Source organism: Rhinatrema bivittatum, chromosome 1 (assembly GCF_901001135.1).
Source record: "Rhinatrema bivittatum chromosome 1, aRhiBiv1.1, whole genome shotgun sequence".
NCBI classification, from domain to species: domain Eukaryota; kingdom Metazoa; phylum Chordata; class Amphibia; order Gymnophiona; family Rhinatrematidae; genus Rhinatrema; species Rhinatrema bivittatum.
The window spans coordinates 756,332,039-756,354,588 of NC_042615.1; the positions used below are offsets into that span (position 1 = coordinate 756,332,039).

The 22,550-nt window shown below is 44.4% G+C and overlaps 1 protein-coding gene across 3 annotated transcripts in view; it reads left to right on the top strand.

The window, feature by feature from the left end:
• Window positions 1-22,550, top strand: part of AGXT2 (alanine--glyoxylate aminotransferase 2) — a 145,236-nt gene that overhangs the window by 18,828 nt on the left and 103,858 nt on the right. For all 3 annotated transcript variants that reach the window (XM_029578964.1, XM_029578973.1, XM_029578982.1), the window contains exon 2: window positions 18,079-18,164. In XM_029578964.1, the coding sequence (XP_029434824.1) occupies window positions 18,079-18,164 (86 nt within the window). The remainder of the gene's footprint in view (window positions 1-18,078; window positions 18,165-22,550) is intronic.

Sequence of the window (22,550 nt, forward strand, 5' to 3'; positions counted from 1 at the left end):
GAGCGGAGCTTAAGTACCCGGAGGTAGTGACATCAAAGGGTGGGGATGCCCCCGAGGTTCCTGCCATGAGGTATTCAAAAGGAGGGCCAATGCGCGCGCGTGCCCTAGAAGACCTCAGAGGGAAAATGACGAACGCAATCACCCATGCCGGACTGGGGACGCCGGGGAGGTTGGCGTGGAGAGGCGGAGGCAGCCATCTTGTCCAAACAAGAGAAAAAAGGAAAAAGAGAGGTGAGACAGAGAGGGTGCAGTCGTCTGCGACCGAAGGGCGCAACACAGTGGAGGGAAAGAATGACTTGCCCAACTACCCTAGTTCTAAGCCCACTGTTCCAGAGCTGCCAGCCCAGTTCTGTGACAACTGATAATTATTTTCTTTGGTATATTTCTTGTTGAAAATTTTAGAGAAACTGAAACAAACACCACCCATCATGAGTGTTGACAAAGCAAAACTATTTAATTCCATGATTGCAGCTTATACCAAAGCATATCTCAGTAAAATGCCTCAGCAAATACAAAAGGAAGTCACTGAAAAATGGCATGCATTTAAAAAGGCTGATGATTTTCCTGAGAATGTTTCATCCTTACTAGCAGACTCGAATTCTTTAGCCATGAAAAACAATGCAGTCTTCTTATCTTTTGGGCCTAACAGGGAGAAACAAAGTCAAATCAAGAGACCGTGGCAACAAGTCAAGCATCTCATGACGCTGATCAGCCAAATGCATGTATTGCTGATGACGATGAAAGCACAAAAGAAACCACAGCAAGCACTAGTGTTTCTTCTGTAGGCTCTACTAATCAGCAGGCCAAATTCAGAGCAAAAATGTAAGAGGAATTGATCAGCAACATATCTGTAGCAGAAGCTGATCTTTGTAGACTCCTCTCTCAAGAACAATCAAAAGTACTGAAAACAAAGAAGCCAAGCTGTCACTGTTGGAAGGATAAACTAAAGAAAAAACAAGACGGCACTATGTGAGTCAAGAAACATCCACAGAAATTTAAAAAGAAACTCGCACAAGCATGCCAGGATAACCCACAGCTTTGAGATGCTCTCAAGTTGAGGCAGAAGCCAGATAGACCTCGAGCTAAGGACGATCAGCCACTTCTTCTAAAAAGCATAATTGATATTGCATTGCATGGATTAGCAGCTGATAACAGATGACAAAATGAGGTCTATCACAGTATCAGATCTCTCAATGAACTGACAAAACAATTACAGTTGGACGGATTTCCTATTAGCAGAAGTGCAATATACTTGCCAACCAATGGCACCGGTAGCCCCTGTCACATGGTAGGGGCTGAAGGCCACCGGCGCCATTTTGCTTAGTGGCAGCCGAGGCCCCGGGAGGGGCAGATCGCTCCCAGGCCCTCTGCTGGACCACCAGGGAGGCAAGCTATATATTAAAATACCCTTGTAAATGTTCAATTAAGTATTTGAATGTTCAATATGGTTTTCATGAATCAGACTAGCTTAGAGCATTTTTGGAGGCAAGATCCCAAATAGCTCCTGTTTCTAGCCCAGCTCTAGATAGTTAATATGAGCCAAGCACTACTCTCTGTATGCAACACAAGGGAACACCAGGGCAGAAAGGTTTTTCTGCTGCAGAAAGGAAACTGGGTCCATGGAAGTTCATGCCCTGTCACAGCCATGGCTATGGGATGACCTTCTTTATGTGTTCCCTCCTTGGCCATTAGTAGGGCAGATACTTTGGAGAATTGCAGATTATCCAGGTCCAGTCATACGGGTGTCCAGATTGGACTAGGTACCCTTGGTATACAGAGCTTGTCAGATTGCAAAGAGGGGCACCACTTGGACTTGCACAGATCAGGGGACTCTTCCATCAGGGGCCTGAACCCCTGGAGGATCTGGCCCCATTCTGTCTTTTGGCTTTGCTCTTGAGAGGGCAAGCCTGCGCAAGAAGGGCCCTTTGTTATAACTTGGGAGGTGGACCCTTGGTCCGGCGATGAACGTACGTCCTACCATCGGAAGGCGAGGCCAGTTCCAAGGATCACAAGAGGTGGAAGTGGGTAAGCTGGATGCAGGCGCCTCCTGCAGGTCGTGTGATCAGAAGCTGGCGCCTCCAGCAGGTCGTGTGATCAGAAGTTGGCGCCTCCAGCAGATCGAAGGATTGCGATGCACAGTCCAGGGATCAATGCCAAGGGAAACTCCGCAGCCAGTCCAGGGGTCCAGAACCAAAGACTATTCCGCAGCCGGTCCAGGGGTCAAGAGCCAGAAGAAACTCCACAGCCAGTCCAGGGGTCGGGAACCAAGAATACTCCACAGCCAGTCCAGGGGTCGAGAACCAAGAATACTCCACAGCCAGTCCAGGGGTCGAGAGCCAGAGGTAGTCAGCAGCCAGTCCGGAATCAGATACCAGGTAAGAACGGCAGCCAGTCCAGGAATCAGGCACGGAGGGTCAAACACAGGAACAGAACTCAGGAACAAACCATGAGAGCCAAGAAGCCAAGGCAAGGTCTGAGGTGCAGACCTTGCCTTAAATAGTCTTCAGCTGCTGGAGCCTACAGGAAGGAACCAGTCCACTTCCTGTATGGCCCTTTAATTATCTTCAGCCGCGTCGCACGGCTCAGGGAACCTCGGCGGGGGCAGAGCCAGAGCACGCAGAGAGACGGCCGACGCCGCGGCCATGATGGCAGCAACAGGCTGAGCAGGGGAATCCATCAACGCCGACACCGTTGGTGATTCAAATGCCGTGCCGGTGAGTAGCTAACCCCGGTCGTGGCTTGCTGCGCCAGCGGTCCTAACAGCCTTCTAGTTCAGTAACCATAACATTACTTAGAGCAAGTAAAAGATCTACCACCTTGGCATACACTAGAGTGTGGAAGATATTTGAAGATATTTGAAGTTTGGTGATGGGAAAAAGAGCTGTCATTGTTTAAAGCACGGATGCCTTCAATATTGCAGTTTTTGTAGGAAGGGCTAGACAAAGGCCTAGCTCAAAACTTACTCAGATGCAGGCAGCAGCCCTATCCAGTTATAGAGGCCAGATAGGGGGGTCATTGGTGGCAGCAAACCGAAATGTAGCATGTTTCTTTAGGGGCATAAAACATGTACGCCTTCCAGTCCATCCGGTGGTCCCAGTGTGGGATCTAAATCTGGTCCTAAAGAAACTGGCAACAGCTCCATTTGAACCCCTTAAGAGAACCTTAGTGAAGGACCTCATGCTCAAGACAGTGTCCCTAGTAGCCATATGCTCAGCTAGAAGGATATTTGAGCTCCAGCATTATCCTGTTGGAATCTGTACCTGTTAAGTTCTAAAGAGAAGGTCACAATTTGCTCAGTGCCAATCTTTTTGCCTAAGGGGATATCAGAATTCCATCTGAGTCAGACTATTTCTCTGTTCTTCTTTAGGGTGTCAAAATTCATTGGAAAGAAGAGAAACTTACATTTTTTGGATGTATGTAGAGTCCTGAAGGTCACAAATTCATTACAGAAGCCAGATAGACTTTTTATACTATATTTGGGCCCCCGGAAGGGGAAACTGGCATCTAAGACTGGCATCCATAGTCCACTGGATTAAGGAGCTGATTGCCTCAGTGTATATACTAAAGGTGAGACAGTCCTAGAGGGGTTGAGGGCACATTCTACAAGAGCACAGGCCTCATCCTGGGCAGAATATAAGTTGCTGAATAAGTTGCCGTTTGTAAAGCAGCAACTTTGCATTCATTTGTAAAGCAATACTGACTGGTTCTGCAGGTAAAAGGAGATGAAGTGTTTGGAGCTAGCATCCTAGAGGTGGATCTAACTGCCTCCCACCCATAATAGACACTGCTTGAGTACATCCCACATGTCTGGACTGATCTGGCTGGATGATAAGGAAAGTGAAATTTGGTCTTATCAGAAAATTGCCTTTCTTTGAGTACTGCTAGACCAGTTTAGATCATAAGAACATAAGAACATAAGAAAATGCCATACTGGGTCAGACCAAGGGTCCATCAAGCCCAGCATCCTGTTTCCAACAGTGGCCAATCCAGGCCATAAGAACCTGGCAAGTACCCAAAAACTAAGTCTATTCCATGTAACCATTGCTAATGGCAGTGGCTATTCTCTAAGTGAACTTAATAGCAGGTAATGGACTTCTCCTCCAAGAACTTATCCAATCCTTTTTTAAACACAGCTATACTAACTGCACGAACCACATTCTCTGGCAACAAATTCCAGAGTTTAATTGTGCGTTGAGTAAAAAAGAACTTTCTCCGATTAGTTATAAATGTGCCCCATGCTAACTTCATGGAGTGTCCCCTAGTCTTTCTACTATCCGAAAGAGTAAATAACCGATTCACATCTACCCGTTCTAGACCTCTCATGATTTTAAACACCTCTATCATATCCCCCCTCAGTCGTCTCTTCTCCAAGCTGAAAAGTCCTAACCTCTTTAGTCTTTCCTCATAGGGGAGTTGTTCCATTCCCCTTATCATTTTGGTAGCCCTTCTCTGTACCTTCTCCATCGCAATTAGATCCCACAAAGGAAATAAAAAGAAAGAGAGAAAAAGGAGTTTGGGTTGAAGGACAGGCACTGGAGAAAATAAAAGGAATACACAGGCAGCAAGATAACAAAAAGAAGGAAAAGCAGAAAGCTACACTGCTACCCATTGAAAAAAAGGGGGGGAAGAAATTTATTTTTGTATTTTTTCACAGAGGTTACAGGGAAGCACAGACAGGGGCTTGGCAAGAGTCTACTGAAGGCTCTCACTACTCCACCAGACTATATAGAGAAAGGATTTAGCCCAAAGATTGGTTCTCTGCCTCCATCTGCTGGTCGGAGGAATATATCTTATGTATCTGAACTAGTCTGGCAAGACTTAAGGAAAAGAAATGATCTTGTAAGGACTACATTTCACATTATGTGATATAATTTATTGTCCATTGTAAGTGAAGTGGAAGTATACAAAGATAGATTTGAATATCACATTGCAGTATCTTTTTTTCTCATTTTGCCTGGTAGTTCCTTCCTTCTGTATTGGGTTTTCACCTCAGTCAGAACTAGTTCTTACTGGGACTGTGGTACCATGAGTCTTCATTCGCAGCTGCCAACGGTTTTGTCATATTTCTAATCGTATGATGGGGGGCAAAATGGCCGTCAGCGAGTAGATCATGAAAGATGCTGTTCAAGAGAGGCGCTTACCTTTCTTAAATTTTCCTTTACAAGTTATGCCGCACACTAAAAGAAAGGGAAGATTGAGGGGGGTGACCGATTTGCCCCTGATCGATTCTTCCCAGCCCCAAATTGAAGGCTTCTTCACGGGTGCGATGGCGTCTACACCGGAGAGCCAGGTTGCTGGAGGAGTAAAGCGAGAGCAAGCGTTCTCCTTCCTAACCCCTGACACCACACTCAGCCCTGGAGAGCCGAGGAGGCCGGCTCCCCCGACGAACATTGATGCAGCCTTGAGTGCCCTGGAGCTGGGAAGGACCCCTTCGACAGTAGTTCGAAATGGAGGTGCACCTATTGGCCAGAGTTGTCCGAACGCGGAGCGAATGTGGTGTATGATGCCCAGAAGACCGAAGGAGGATTTAGCCTCTGTCATTACTCCAGAACATCAAGGACTAATAGCAACTACATCTCAAGGTATGGCGCATGAAGGGAGCAGTAACGTGGAGGAGGGAGAAAGCCTCCTAAGAGCTCTGCTGGCAGGCTCTGCAATTTCATCGGGGGAAAATGCAACATTGGAAGGGATATGGCAAGCTTTAAAATCGATCTATTCAGACTCTATCGCAAGTTACCCTAGATACAAGGGATCAGACGGTAATAAATAATAGTCTTATTACAACTTAAAGCAAAAAAACAGAGGATTTGGAAAAAAGAATTGAAACAGAGAATATTCAAAAGAAAAAAATTTGAATAAAAGGCTAGAAGGAGTGGAGAATGCACTCAGAGCACATAATCTGAGAGTGCTTAATTTTCCTGTTTTAAGGTTAATCTCCCCACTAGAACTTTTCAAAATATATATTCACCAGGTATTAAAAGTTCCCGAAGCTGCTACTCTGGTAATTGTGAAGGCATATTACCTCCAGCAACAATTACAGCAGCCCAAGCAGAAGGCAGGGGACCAGAGGGGAATGCCTCAGCAAGTTTGGACTTAACAAATATTTTGGAGTCTTCTTTGCAAACTGAAATTTCTCAAAGAAAAACACTACTGATCTCCTTTGCTTTCCTTTCTGAACGCATTCAGATATTGAGATTATTTCTTAGAAACAGGCAATTACCTTTCTATGGAAAACCTATTTGGATATATCCAGATGTCATAAAGGCCACTCAAGTACATCGAAAGAACTTTTTACTGATGCGTTCAGAGGTTCTTCGGTTGGGGGCAAGCTATATATATTAAAATACCCTTGTAAATGCTCAATTAGGTATTTGAATGTTCAATATGGTTTTCTATGAACCAGACCACTTAGAGCATTTTTGGAGGCAAGATCCCAAATAGCTCCTGTTACTAGCCCAGCTCTAGACAGTTAATATGAGCCAAGCACTACTCGCTGTATGCGGTCTTTTTTTTTCTTTAATACATACATTACTTCTAAATGTTGCTCCTTTTCTGCCCTCCCAATTTTACTTAAAATTTTGATATTGGGTACTATGTAGAAATAATTTCTGTTTTATTCAAGAAATTTCTATGTCATGATTATATATGAAATATCTATTTTTCTGTGCAAGGTTTATATACTTGGTATTTTGTTTTTAAAATTTAAAATAAAGAATTAAAAAATATATATATATTTCTAATCGTATCCCTGCCCCACCCACATCCAGCTTAGTCCTCCTAGTAAAACTTCTTAGTCAGAGACACCTGACTCCAACTCTCTGTATGCATGTAACCTGATCCCGGCTGACCAATGGCACCGGTAGCCCCTGTGACATAGTAAGGGCGTGAGTGCAGGAGGTCGCTCCCGGACCCCCGCTGGACCACCAGGGACTTTTGGCAAGTCTTGCGGGGGTCAAGAGCGTCCCACAAGACTTGCCAAAAGTCCCTGGTGGTCCAGCGGGGGTCCGGGAGCCATCTCCTGCACTCGGGCCGTCGGCTGTCAGAAATCAAAATGGCGCCGATAGCCTTTGCCCTTACTATGTCACAGGGGCTACCGGTGCCATTGGTCAGCCCCTGTCACATGGTAGGAGCACAAGATGGCACCGGCCGTCCATTCTGTTTGCTTTTTTGACTGCCGCAGCACAGTGAACCAACGATTTCAATGTGTTATCCACTATGACGCCTAGATCTCTTTCTTGGGTGGTAGCACCTAATATGGATCCTAACATTGTGTAACTATAGCATGGGTTATTTTCCCCTATATGCATCACCTTGCACTTATCCACATTAAATTTCATCTGCCATTTGGATGCCCAATTTTCCAGTCTCACAAGGTCTTCCTGCAATTTATCACAATCTGCTTGTGATTTAACTACTCTGAACAATTTTGTATCATCTGCAAATTTGATTACCTCACTCGTCGTATTTCTTTCCAGATCATTTATAAATATATTGAAAAGTAAGGGTCCCAATACAGATCCCTCAGGCACTCCACTGCCCACTCCCTTCCACTGAGAAAATAGTCCATTTAATCCTACTCTCTGTTTCCTGTCTTATAGCCAGTTTGTAATCCACGAAAGGACATCGCCACCTATCCCATGACATTTTACTTTTCCTAGAAGCCTCTCATGAGGAACTTTATCAAACGCCTTCTGAAAATCCAAGTACACTACATCTACCAGTTCACCTTTATCCACATGTTTATTAACTCCTTCAAAAAAGTGAAGATTTGTGAGGCAAGACTTGCCTTGGGTAAAGCCATGCTGACTTTGTTCTATTAAACCATGTCTTTCTATATGTTCTGTGATTTTGATGCTTAGAACATTTTCCACTATTTTTCCTGGCACTGAAGTCAGGCTAACCGGTCTATAGTTTCCTGGATCGCCCCTGGAGCCCTTTTTAAATATTGGGGTTACATTAGCTATCCTCCAGTCTTCAGGTACAATGGATGATTTTAATGATAGGTTACAAATTTTTACTAATAGGTCTGAAATTTCATTTTTGAGTTCCTTCAGAATCCTGGGGTGTATACCATCCGGTCCAGGTGATTTACTACTTTTCAGTTTATCAATCAGGCCTACCACATCTTCTAGGTTCACGGTGATTTGGTTCAGTCCATCTGAATCATTACCCATGAAAACCTTCTCTGGAACGGGTATCTCCCCAAAATACTCTTTAGTAAACACTGAAGCAAAGAAATCATTGAATCTTTCCGCGATGACCTTATCTTCTCTAGGTGCCCCTTTATCCCCTCAATCATCTTACGGTCCAACTGACTCCCTCACAGGCTTTCTGCTTCGGATATATTTTAAAACGTTTTTACTATGAGTTTTTGCCTCTACGGCCAACTTCTTTTCAAATTCTCTCTTAGCCTGTCTTGTCAATGTCATACATTTAACTTGCCAATGCTTATGCATTATCCTATTTTATTCTGTTGGATCCTTCTTCCAACTTTTGAATGAAGATCTTTTGGCTAAAATAGCTTCTTTCACCTCCCCTTTTAACCATGCCGGTAATCGTTTTGCATTCTTTCCACCTTTCTTAATGTGTGGAATACATCTGGACTGTGCTTCTAGGATGGTATGTTTTAACAATGACCATGCCTCGTGCACACTTTTTACCTTTGTAGCTGCTCCTTTCAGTTTTTTTCTAACAATTTTTCTCATTTTATCAAAGTTTCCCTTTTGAAAGTTTAGCACGAGAGCCGTGGATTTGCTTACTGTCCCCCTTCCAGTCATTAATTCAAATTTGATCATATTATGATCACTATTGCCAAGCGGCCCCACCACCACCGTTACCTCTCTCACCAGATCCTGTCCTCCACTGAGAATTAGATCTAAAATTGCTCCCTCTCTTGTCGGTTCCTGGACCAATTGCTCCATAAAATTTCATTTATTCCATCCAGGAACTTTATATCTCTAGCATGTACCGATGATACATTTAACCAGTCAGTGTTGGGGTAATTGAAGTCTGCCATTATTACTGTACTACCAATTTGGTTAGCTTCCCTAATTTCTCTTAGCATTTCACTATCAGTCTCACCATCTTGACCAGGTGGACGGTAGTATACTCCTATCACTATAGTCTTCCCCGACACACAAGGGATTTCTACCCATAAAGATTCAATTGTGCATTTAGTCTCATGCAGGATGTTTATCCAGTTGGACTTTATGCCATCCCGGACATAAAGGGCCACACCGCCTCCCGGGTGCTCCTCTCTGTCATTGCGATATAATTTGTACTCCAGTATAGCACTGTCCCATTGGTTGTCCTCCTTCCATCATGTCTCTGAGATGCCAATTAAGTCTATGTCATCATTCACTGCTATACATTCTAATTCTCCCATCTTTCTTCTTAGACTTCTGGCATTAACATACAAACATTTCAAAGTTTGTTTTTTGTTTTTATTTTCATTCTGCTTTTTAATTGATAGGGATAAGTTAGAATTTTTTAGCTCAGCGGAGTTTTTAGTTACAGGCACTTAGACTACTTTTCTTATAATTGGAACCTCACTGTCGGGATGCCCTACTTCTAATGCATCATTAGTATCCTTTGAAGATACCTCTCTCCGAACCATGCGCTGCTGAGCGACTGTCGGCTTTCCCCTTAGAGCAGCCTTTAAACTAGACCAATCTCCTTTTTAAAAGTTAGCACCAGCAGTCTGGATCCACCCTGGTTAAGGTGGAGCCCATCCCTTTCATAAGAGACTCCCCCTTCCCCAAAAGGTTCCCCAGTTCCTAACAAAACTGAATCCCTCTTCTTTGCACCATCGTCTCATCCATGCATTGAGACTCCGGAGCTCTGCCTGCCTCTGGTGACCTGCGCGTGGAACAGTGAGCATTTCAGAGAATGCTACCCTGGAGGTTCTGGATTTAAGCTTTCTACCTAAGAGTCTAAATTTGGCTTCCAGAACCTCCCTCCCACATTTTCCTATGTCGTTGGTGCCCACATGTACCATGACAGCCGGCTCCTCCCCAGCACTGTCTAAAATCCTATCTAGGTGACGCGTGAGGTCCGCCACCTTCACACCAGGTAGGCATGTTACCAGGCGATCCTCACGCCCACCAGCCACCCAGCTATCTACATTCCTAATAATCGAATCATCAACTATGACGGCCGACCTTACCCTTCCCTCCTGGGCAGTAGGCCTTGGGGAGATATCCTCAGTGCGAAAGGACAATGCATCACCTGGAGAGCAGGTCCTTGCTACAGGATCCTTTCCTGCTGCACCCGGTTGATGCCCTCCAATCATGAGATCTTCTTCCTCCAAGGTAGCACCAGGGCTGCCAGTCTGAAGTTGGGAGTTGGCTACTATGTCCCTGAAGGTCTCATCTATATATCTCTCTGTCTGCCTCAGCTCCTCCAGGTCTGCCATTCTAGCCTCCAGAGATCGGACTCGTTCTCTGAGAGCCAGGAGCTCTTTGCATCGCATGCACATGTACAATTTCTCACCGGCAGGTAAAAAATCATACATGTGACACTCGATGCAAAAGACTGGGAAGCCCCCCTCTTGCTGCTGGACTGCTGCCTTCATCTCAGATTTGTTCAATTCCTACTTAAGTTTTAGGTTGTTATGGGAGTAGGAATGTGTCTAATTATTGTCCTTTAAATGTATTAGGTGTCTTGGGTCTCCCCCTCGGGGAGGGAGGGCAGGGGGTGGTGGACATAAAGTGCAAAGTCCACACCCTGCGGCTCCAGGCCTTGCGGAGATTCCTGTATGCAGACCCGCCTCCGCAGTGGCGCCCGCTGGGGGCTTTCTTCCTCCAGCAAGTGGGCGGGTTGCGGTATGACTGGCAGCTCTTAGTGATAGACAGGGAAGTGTACGCTCGCGACTTCCCTGCGGTGCCAGTCTTCTACCAGGACGTTTTCAAAGCCTGGAGTGTGGTCTCCGGAACACGAGACCCCTCGACCACCGGGTGCACCAGAATACCCTCCTCGGCCGCCTTGATACACCATGGCGGAGGGTGTTGGGCGGTGCGCAGAAGCCCCGGTGGGAGCAATTCTACTCGGAGTTGATCCCAAAACCCACCGGGGATTTAAGTTGGCGCATCGCCCACAGGGCCATCGCTACTGGGGGCCTGCTGGAGCGTATCTGGGGCTGGGGAGGAAGGTGCGAGTTCTGCAGGGAAGAGGATACATTGGAACACATCTTCCTTCGGTGTCCAAGATTAACAACCTTCCTCGCGGACCTCAAAGCCCTCCTCCTCAAATTCTGGATTCATTTCAGTCCACGCCTCTTTATTTATGGTCACATTACCGCAAAAAGCCCCAGGCTGAGAGCAAGGGACCGCCTTATCAACTTCCTTATTGCCACTGCTAGGCAAGTTATTCACCAGTCCAGACTAACGGCAGTGGATGGCGGTACCCCGGGGGCTTGTTGGACCATCTTTTGCGGTATTTTGAAAGCCAGGCTACTAGCGGAATTCGACCAAGCGGTAGTAGCGGACAGTATTCAAGAGTTTGTCTGGAAGTGGGCTTGTAACGACGGACTGTGTAAAGTGACCCCTGGACCTCCGCCTTCCCTGGAATTCCAGCTGTAGGCAGTATAGGGATTTCTTTTGGGGCAGTGGTGCACGCCCTCCTTCGGGAGCGCGTGCACGGGAAGAGTGAGGCGCTCCCGCCCCAATACTGGTCATGAGCCTTGGGGGTCCTATGTGAGCAACTGGGAGCAACCCGATAGCCCCCCTGCCTGGGTTACGGCACCCCATCCCCCCTCCCCATCCCTCTTCCCAGACCTTGCAGTCGGCCACTGCCTCATGCAGGTGGTCCCTGGAGTGAACAACATCTAAGCAGTGGTGAGATTTCCTTATCCTTCCCCACTCCTCTTACTCAGAGCTCGTGAGCTCCAGTCATGATAACAGCTGTGACTTTATTTTCAGTCTTTTTTTTTTTACACTCCTGCGGGATGCAGGGGATGCACTGAATGGTTTCTTTGTTTTGTCTGGGAGAGGCTAATTAGCCTTCCTCCCAGTTTGTTTGGTACTAGGCTGACATAGGCCCTCTGGTGTATATATTTGGTACTGCCTGCCTCTGTTTTTCTATATCCAGGCTGCTTCTAACTGGTCAGGTTGTACAGCATCACAATATCTACATCCTCATTATAAAGCCCCAGTATCTCCATCTTATACCCTGCCAACACCAATGCGCTTATGACACGCTTGAGACACAGTCTATCGCAAATGCTTCTTAATTTCTGCCTTTCCACATGCCAGCACCATTTAAGACACTCATGAAAATTCTGCCCCAGTGTTTCCAAAATACATGCCTTGCAGTTGTTGCGTAGGACCCCTTGCCAATATTTCTTTATAATGCACTGTACCATTGATCATATGAGCAAACTGAATACTTTTTTATGGTAAAGACGTTGTATGCAGGTTTGTTTACAAAGCCCTAGTTCATACCTCCATAACATGTCTCCCACAACCTCTGGTCTCAAAACCCATTTGTGATCTCTACATTTACCTTTCACATCTTCTGGTTCATCATTGTTGCAAGTACAAAAACAGCACATGCAGGACACTTTGATCGCTGTCAGATCTCTCACCTCTTCGTTCTCTCCGGTCAGCAAAGTTCCATGGGTGAGCTATATCATAAAATGTTTACAAGATTGAGAAAGCCATTCTAAAAACTAGTTCTCTTTCTGTCATAACACCTCCAAAAATTAAAAACAAACTCTTACCTCTGCTATCATGGCTGAACAATCTTCTTCTTCTAGTCTGTTAAAGTAATCCATCATCACGACATCTGCCACTGCATGGTACAGTTCCTTGTCCGTACAATCTATACCGCTGTTGCCTTTATCTATGTCCATCACTGGATCTGCATTTTCTCTATCCTCTTCGTTATCATTCATTTCTAGGGAATCAAACAACTTTTGCATCAATGGCATCTCGTCTATCTCTGCATCAGTCGCTCCTTCTTCGTATTCTCCTTTGGCACCGGTAATGCTCTCCAGATATTCCATCAAAATTTCTACAGCAGGTTGCCTTTCCATCTCCGCTTGATGGATGAGGTCCCTAAGAATGTTGCAGAGGGTTTGCCCCTCCTTGAGAATGATGTACGTTTCCCCCCTCTTTCTTTCTTTCGTGTGTTTCTCAGTTTTATCATTATTACTTGGCACTCGAACAATTTTTGCGCCAGCCGCATCTCATCTACCTCTGCATAGACCAGCTCCTCTTTGGTGATGGTAATGCTCTCCTGAGAATCAAGCATTACAGCCGGGTACCCTTCTGACATCGCATCGAGGTCTCTTAAGAAAATAGTGGGGCTTATGTCCTTCCTTGAGAACTGGGGGCTGTCCCCCTCTTTCTATCGCTTGTCTTTCAGGGGATTTGTTCAACGGGGCTATGATATAGTCTTTTTAAAAAAAAAAAACATGCCAAGAATTTGGCTTATATGGCCACTGCCACGTGTCATCTTTTCCTACGCATGCTGTGTTGGCGTGCCTCTGTCTTGCTCCACCTTACTCAGTCCGGACATGTTCAGACTTATTGGCTCTATTTCTATCCATTCCAACACCACTGTCTAGGATGATTACTTTGTAGTTTTGTGAAAATTTTACTCTCTATGCATGTTAACTATTTGTAAAAATACCCAGCTGCTTTACAAAAAAAAAAGAATTGCTGTTATAGCCCAGGATTGAACCAGGGTCTTTAGAGTGGAAATCTAATGCTCGTTATCTGAGCTATCACAATTTTAGCTAGAGACCAGACTTTAAAATCTTTAAAATAATTTTCTTTCAACATATCTTGGATTTTGGTTGGGGTCTGTTATTGTTCCCTGGTCACAATATAGCCTGACAAGTTGGTACTCATATCACCTTTATGACATAATCCAGAGAAACAAAGATAAAAAGGTTATAACATAGTAACATCACTGTCCTTAACTAAGATGGAAGAAATATCTGCGCACATTGCAATCTTACTTACAGTATGAAACAGCACTGGCCTGTCTAACCATGTTTTAACTTAATTTTAGTTTTTTAAATTCTTTCATTTCTTAAAAAAAGAAACATTTTATGTATGTTTGGAAAAAACGGAGGACTGCGGAATCTTGCTTTGCCTACAGTTTTATTAACAACTTCTTGTACATCTCTGCTTTCCAAAAACCTTGGCTAAAATGTGCTGTAACGTCACATACCTCCCTTTATTTTTACATGTTTGCTTATGTTTATGTTTAAACCCTAAAATAAAACAAACTAAATAAATAAATGGAGGCGGGAGGGTGGAGGGGGTGATGTACAGTTGTGAGGGATGCAGTACTTCTTCTGGCCTCTGGATGGCGAAAATCAGGGGGGTCTTGTGGTGGATTTCCTTGTGGAGGATGCAGTACTGCTTATGGCCTCTGGATGAAGAAAAGCAGGGGGGCCTTGTTATGGTTTTTCCTAAAGCAGGGGGTTGTGAGGTTGTGCGGGTACAGTACTGCTTCTGCCCTCTAGATGGCGAAAAGCAGGGGGGCATGTGGTGGCTTCCATGGTAACTTCCCAGGATGCATTTGTTTTTCCCAAGATTCCTCGCACATTCCATGATGGCTGCTTGCCCCTGTATGTTTGAGTGCATGGTCTCTTTTCTTTTATCATAGTTAATTAAAACATTTCTCTTACTTTGCTTGAAAAACAATATATATTTTTTATCTCAGTCTGCTTGTGCAGTGTGCTGGTTTCATCTCTTTTGCTGGCTTGCTTTTACAAAACAAAATAAAATTCTGATTTCTACTCATTTTTTTAATATTATACAACTATTCAAAAACTATAATCTTGGCTGGGGTCTGTCTTTTTTAGTTTCAAACATTTAAAAAAAAAAATAGAGGCAAGGATTCACCTCTCAGCTATAAAAAAAAAAAAAAAATGATTTTCACTTTTGTTTTCTCAAATGCTGTCTGTGCTAACTGCAGCGTATGCAGTGGAAAGGGGTGATGTGTTTGGGAGTAGTTTCTTTATCTCGCTGCTACACATAGCAGTGAGGGTGGGGGTGGGTGGGAATAGCCGCTTTTCTCTCTGCTACAGAAATTCTCTACTGAGATGAATTTTACAACCTGTGACTTTTCTCTCTTTTTCGCAAACTCTAATGTGTTTAATAAAAACAAAAAAGAAAACACTGTAAAGAAATGTATGCTTTGTGGCAGAAAGAAAACAAAAGGATTTGCTATTTTTAGTTAAGGGTTCAGTTTGACAGAAAAAAATAGAAGGATTTTAATGATTGCTATTGACTACCCTTACAAACCCCTCTCTTCCTCCACCGCAGCTGCTTACTGAGTATGCTTATTCCTTCCAACATGAATGCCCTCCATGATCTCTCCTTGTAAACAAAAGTTCTGAGCATGCATAGGGATGATGTCATGGGATGTGAGGTCATTCCAAGATGGCTGCCTGCAGCATGGTTCACAACAGTATGATTCAAGCGTGTTTTGTTTTGGTTTTATTATGCATGCGCGGTCATGATGTCATTTCTGGTCCATTCTGGTCTCACCACAATAGCCGCCATCTTGGATGTGCGTCATTTCCTGTCTCCAGGCACCTGCCACCATCTTGAAAAACATATTTCCAGTTCCGCTCTGCACCCTCTACAAGGACCAGACAGGGAAGGCGTGACTGGAAGTGACATCATCAAAAAGGACCAGAGTGGGCAGAGCTATGATGGATGTCAACAAAGGCATGGGGCTATGGTGGGAAAAGGGGTGGGGCTTAACCCAAAGTGAATGCTGATTGGCTGAGAGGGGGTCAGTAGGTGGGGCTTGACCTGGAAGCAGGTGTGGCCACCTGACAAAACAAAGTTTGCCAAGATGTGTATCCTTTATACTATTCATAGCATAACTGCTCTAATGTACTAGTGGATCCTTGGGCAGAGGCAGGAGGCAGACAGACCCAGATGATGGAGAGGCCCAGTTGGAGCTTCACCTATACCAGCCATTGTTCCCCATGGGTTGAGCCTTTGGATGCCGGAGCCGGCAAGTCTTGGGTGGGGGCCTCTGCTGATGGCAAAGGCGGTCTTCTTAGGGTAGCTGGGTTGAAGCAGATGGAGGTCAGTGGCAGGCAGTGCTCAAGCATATCCAGAATCAGGCCGAGGTTAAACCCGTACAAAAGGAAGGGAGGGACAGATAGGCAGGGCAGGAAAGCAGGGAGAAGAACAGGCGGGCAATGAGGAAGGATTGAAGACAAGGATGTTGGAGCAACATGTTCTGCTTCTGGAATAGGGGGACCTATTGCTGAGGAAATCAGAGAGATAAAGAGGACCTTTTATAGGCCTGACTGAGTGAGATCATCAGGGAGTGCCACGGGGCTTTTCCCACCATGGGCTCTTTAAGTTTAACAGTGTCGGGTGCATGTGTACCTAAAGAGGAGCATGGCAGGAGGAGGTTGGCAGTGTCCTGCCGCGAAGTGAGCCAGTGGCATGTCACTGTGAAGAGGAGCAGTGCTTTGCTGTGAAGAATGCTGGTGGCTAGAGTTGCCAATTGGCCCCAGATTTTCAGGACAGGTTGATCTGGTCCTGGTTTTATTCCCCTGCATACAGGTACTTATAGTCTTGTTTTTCTTAGGGAATGCAATAGGAAAATCAGAACAAGTCCCAGCATGCAATGGGGTAAAACTGGATCAATCTGTCCTGAAAATCTGAAGCCAGTTGGCAACCCTACTGGTGGCTTGTTGATGAGTCTGGGGGCCCTGCCCGAAAGGTGAGGCAGTGGTTCATGGGATTAGCCCTCAGACCGCCAAATGCAGCCATGCTCAAAAAGAAATAGTCTACTTCCTAAGCATAATAAACAAAGACATCAGTTTAATGGAAAACATAAAGCAAAAAAGTTAGTCCACCATCTAAGGGAGGTGGGGGATTGCAACAGACAGAGAAATAAGAAAGCATCACAAAATACAAAGGAAAAACATGCAACAGACTGAACATATTTAAATTATGAGTTTCTGATAATTCTCCCTCAGACTCTTCCGATGGAGCTATTTAAGTTAAGTTGGTCAGGAATGCTGATAACTGAGTGTGAAATTTCTGTTTTTGTTTGTGTAATTGCTCCCAGTAATCCCTAAGAGGCCACTTTTCTAAAGCTCTAGGGGGTAAATATTCAAAAGCCATTTAGATGGATAATGGGAAAGTTATCCATTTAAATGTATTATCTGCATATTTAAAAGACATTTCTGGCTAATTAGAAGCCGGATAAGTCGAGGGTGTTCCTAAGGCGGGAGGTAGGCATTCTGGGTAGGAAACGCGCCTTAGGGCAGATCTAAAGTTAGCTGGCTAGACATATCTGCTGCACCGCTGAATATGCCCAGCTAAGAGATGTCTATCCGGTTAACTTTTACTTAGCTGGGCATATTCAGTGGTGCAGCCGCACCACTGAATATCCCATTTAAGTTAACTAGCCACTCAGTGGCTGAATATTGACCCCTAGGTGTTTAACTAAGGGGCCTATTTACTAAAGCACATTAAAAATGCGTCTTAATGTGCATTGTTAACGTGCATTAGTACCCTGTGGCAAACATGATTTACGTTCGTGTCAATAATGTGCGTTCCTACAGCTGGAAAACTGCATATGCTACTGGCAGTGGCGATATACATGCATTACTAACTGCTGGAATGCACACCACCAGCCCCTGATCCTAAAAGGGGCACATTGCTTCAAGTGTAGTGTCCCCAGAAAATCCCCTCCCTCCCCCTGCAAGATAGACAGTATGAGCTTGGAAACAGAGAGCTGGTTAAGACACCAGACAAGACTGACCACCATGAAAATGAACGTCATTAAATTATCCACAGAGAAGGCAAGTTCTTTTCAAAGGGTAAGACAGCAGTTGAGTTTCCATACCCCTCCTGTCTTTGACCTGACTACTGAAACTACTGGGCTAAACAAAACAAAAATCCAATGGAGAGATAGATAGATAGTTTTAAGGCAGTATGCAGATCTTTGTTACAGCTTTTGCTTCTTTTACTTATGTGCAACAGGAAATACAGCTTTGCTATCCTATGTGGTTCCAAACGCAAATAAATAAATATAGACTTTGTTGCGCATTTTGTAACAACCCCAATTCCTGTTTCAATATAGGTGGCCTTTGGCAGGCGACAAGTGAAAAGGCTTCTCCAGTACAACCAAACATGCCTCCTTGTGATTTTTCACCACAGCCATACGAGGTACGATTGTATCTAGGACAGGGGTAGTCAACTCAAGTGCCACAAATACTTAGGTCTGGTTCTCAAGAGAGCCAACTTGCGCAAACTAATCTGGTGCTTGTACCAAAGGTACATATATATATATCTTCAGCATATTCATACTGAGAAGCCTGAAAACCATCTCTGTTTGCTGCACTCAAGGATTGGGTTTATCATCACTGATCTGGGATGTACATATGAGAGTTTCTGATTTTTTTTAAAAACTTTTTATTTAACATGCAGAATTCAAGAAAACATTATGTTCATCTGCATGTAACAACTTGTGAGTGGTCAGGTTTGAAAAGTGCAGGAGGATTAAGGAGCTAGACTCTGGTGGATTCTGCAAGAACCTTTATTATGTACACAAACAAAACAGAAGAGAAAGGCTGCTTACCTCAGCAGTCCTTATCAGGATTAAACACAAACAACTCTTGTACATCTTTCGCTTCCTTGTCCACCCTGGGGCCTCTCTGATTCCTCTGAGCCTGACTTCTTATCCCCAGCTGCAGGGCAATGCCCTAAGACCACAATCCTTGGCTAGGTTGTGTTTTAAGGTGGACCGGACCAGATGTCTAGAGCCGGTACTTTAAAGTGTTCTGGGTCCCTTTTCTGTAAACTCTGTCACACTACAATTGAGATCACATTAAATATAATACAAACTTGACAAATGAGTTTCTAACCAATTTTTAATTACAAGGATGAATTTAGACTTTTGAAGTTGACATATTTGAATATCAACTACTAATTTTAACATATTTCTTGTCAAAAAAATTAGACTCCCAGCAAACACAAAGGGGGTAATTTTCAAAATGATTTACCTGCATAGGATGTAATTTTCAAAACAATGTACATGCTTAAAACTGGGTTTCACGTGTGATTTTCACTTTACATGTATAATAGGTTTTGAAAATTGCTACAGTATATGCTGTTGAATTGTCCATAGATTTTACAAGCATAAGTGCACTTCAGGATTGTAGCTCTCAAACCAGCACACGGGGGCACTTTGGCATGAGTGCATTGGCACGCACCCAGATATGTGGTCATTTTATAACTTGCACACATATATGCATGCACATTTTAAAACAGCCAGACCTCATGTACATGTGCATCCAATTTTAAGTGGGCAGATGCCTATGCCCATAAATCTCGCTTCTACTGTGTGAGCCATGGATTTTTAAAAGGGGCGCGCATCCATCCCATTGCCAGTTTCACCAGTTCATCCACCAGTTTGCCCAGTTAACAGCTAGGTCCTCCAAACCCCCTCGGTTTGATAGTCTGCACTCCCCCCCAGTTACCCCATACCCTTTAAACCCCTGAGAAATGGCTCTTTTTTTCTTTTATTTTTATAATAGTGACAATAGTAACAGACAATGTCAACAGTACAATAGCAATGGTCACATTTTCTTATGTCCATTTTCAGTTTCATACATGTGTTCCAGAAATAGAAAACTTTTCCACAAATGCCATTGTCCAGCCATACTCCTTTAAGCCGGAGAAACAGTGTAAGAAAGATTCCAGAACAAAACCTACAACTAAACAGTACCCCGTTTCCCCCCCCCGGACATCGGTCCTAAATAACAAGGAAATCAAGTAAACTAGGACTGCAACAGAAAAAGATATTTGTACACATACACCTTCACTTTTTAACGGATGGGTAAATCATTTAGAAGTAAACTTCGTACTGAAGGAGCGACGGAACTAAGGTATGTCTCCCAGCGATTCACAAAGTGTGTACAGGGGCGAAACCATTCCACTTTGGCTGTATATTTATCCAGTAGACAGGTCTGGTGAATAATATTGCGTAGTTGCGTTAGAGTCGGAGGATCTATGGTTAACCACTTTTGCAAAATACATTTCTTAGCTAACAGGATCACTAGTCGAAACCACCACCTCGTAGTCGTTTTAGCAAAAAAATATGCCTCGATTGTCATCCCAAAGAAAAACATTAATATGAAACGCAAAGTGGAGGGCACATTTCTGTTGAAGATAAGTATGTACTTTTCCCCAAAATAACCTAATCTTGGGGCACGACCAAAACTGGTGACCCAAAGTGCTTCGACTTTTTTCTTTTTAAACTGACATCTCCTCCATAGCAGAAATAAACTTACGCAGCAGGGGATCTGGGCATGCACCCAGGCAGGTAGGTATTTACATGGACATCTCTCGGCCATGCCATGAAACGCCCATGCCTCGCCCAGACCACACCCATGCCCCACCCCTTTTTAAAAACTTTTGAGATGTGCACGCATCTGGGCGGCTTTTAAAATTAGGTGAGCACGCACAAGCCCAACTTTTGTGCACATCCCCTAATTGATGCATACGCTCGGCTTTGAAAATCTACCTCTAATTGTGCACGTGGGCTTTTGAAAATTGCTATGATAGTATGTTACATTTACACACGTAACTCCTTTGAAAATTACCTACAATATTATCAATATCAGCTTTAGGCTGTGACTATCAATGTGCTAAACAATACGATTGGGTGCTGAGGGTGGGGCCGGACATTTTGGTTTGATCTTAATTTAGATTGCCCAACCACATGTTTTAGCTTGCAAACCTCTATCCCTAATCCCACTCATTGCTAATTAGCACCTCCATAGAGAAGCCCTCTTAATGTGTAGATGGCGAAGGCATCCATAGTTTTTGCAGTGGAAGGAAAGTTTTGATTGACCTTTACTGTTCATTTTCTGTTTTTTGACAGTCTTTCTCTGGAATTATTATTTTATCCTGTATTTTTTTAAATTAATACAATGTCCTTAATTTCCGTCTTTCTTATTTTAATAATGGTAGGTTATCAATTCGTCTTGTTGGAAAGATCCATTTTTGAATGAAAATATTGAAGTAAAAGCACATCTTACTTACAATACAATGCAGCTTAATTACAGAGTATAATAGAATAATTATTATTTGTGCCTTTGATATAGTGACAGACCTTTGAGCAGTTCCACCACTTTATCAGAATATTTCCCTTTGGAACCCTCTCTGGCCCTCATTTCATTCAAATCAAAACTAAGCATATGCGCTATACAAAGACTTTGTTCCACATTACTAGTGTAAGGGCCTTTCAACAATGATAGGGGCAAAATATAATGTGTGCCTATAGCCACTCCCCCAACCTTCCCCCACCACCTGGGACACGACTTTTCTCCACTTTGGATAAATAATGAGCATTCTGGGGTGAATTTTCAAAGAGTGACGCTTGTAAAAATTAACATATACACACGTAAGTAGCCTGTAATCGCTATTTTATAAACATTGAACATACAAGTGTACTTTAGATTTCACATGTACATCGTGCAAAATAAGGGGTGGTCTGGGTCGTTCCAGGGCGGGCCAACAGATGCACACATAAGTAGCTATTTTATAAAAGACTTACACATGTACATTTGGCAATGTACTTATTTAATTTTACACCTGCTAATTATCTTGCATAATTGATATCAAACCTGTTTATTTTGTACTATTGGCTGAGTGGGAGGTCTGGGTGAACTGGAGGGAGTTCAGGCTGAAGAACCAGGAGGATCTCGATGGCCTAGAGCAAGAGTGGGCAAACTGGTAGAGCAATTGTAAAACTGGTAATTTCAATTACGCACATAGGGGCAAATCTTTAAACTTACGCGAGGGCGCAGATTTGTTCGCGCAATACGGCGCGAACAAATCTATGCCCGATTTTATAACATGTGCGCGCTGCTGCGCGCATGTTATAAAATCCAGGGTCGGTGCGCGCAGGGGGGTGCACAATTTTGCAACCTGCGTGCGCCGAGCAGAGCAGCCTGCCTCCGTTCCCTCCGAGGCCGCTTCGAAATCGGAGCGGCCTTGGAGGGAACTTTTTTTTTTATCCCCCACACCTTTCCCTCCCTTCCTCTATCTAATCCACCCCCCATCCCTAACTAAATCCCCCCCTACCTTATTTCGTGGAGTTATGCCTGCCTCTGGCAGGCGTAACTTGCGAGCGCCACCGGCTCCCTGCCCCGGCACAGGCCGTGGTGCCGGAGCCACCGACTCCCTGCCCCGACACAGGCCATTGTGCCGGAGCACTCGGCCCTGCCCCCGGACTGCCGTCATGCCTCCGGCCCTGCCCACGGACCACCCCTGGACCTCTAACACGCCTCTGGACACGTTTCCGGCCAGCCCCTTATTCGAAGCCCCGGGACATACGCGCGTCCCGGGGCTTGCGCGTGCCGCTGAGCCTATGCAAGATAGGCTCAGCGCGCGCAGGGGGAGCTTGGGGCAGTAACCCTTTGAAAATCTGCCCCATATGTTTGAAAATATATCAACTAGGAATGCACAATTTTTTTTTTCATGTCATTTTAATTTCATGTCATTTTTGGCTTGATTTCATTTATTAAGTGGTTCATTGGGGTTTTT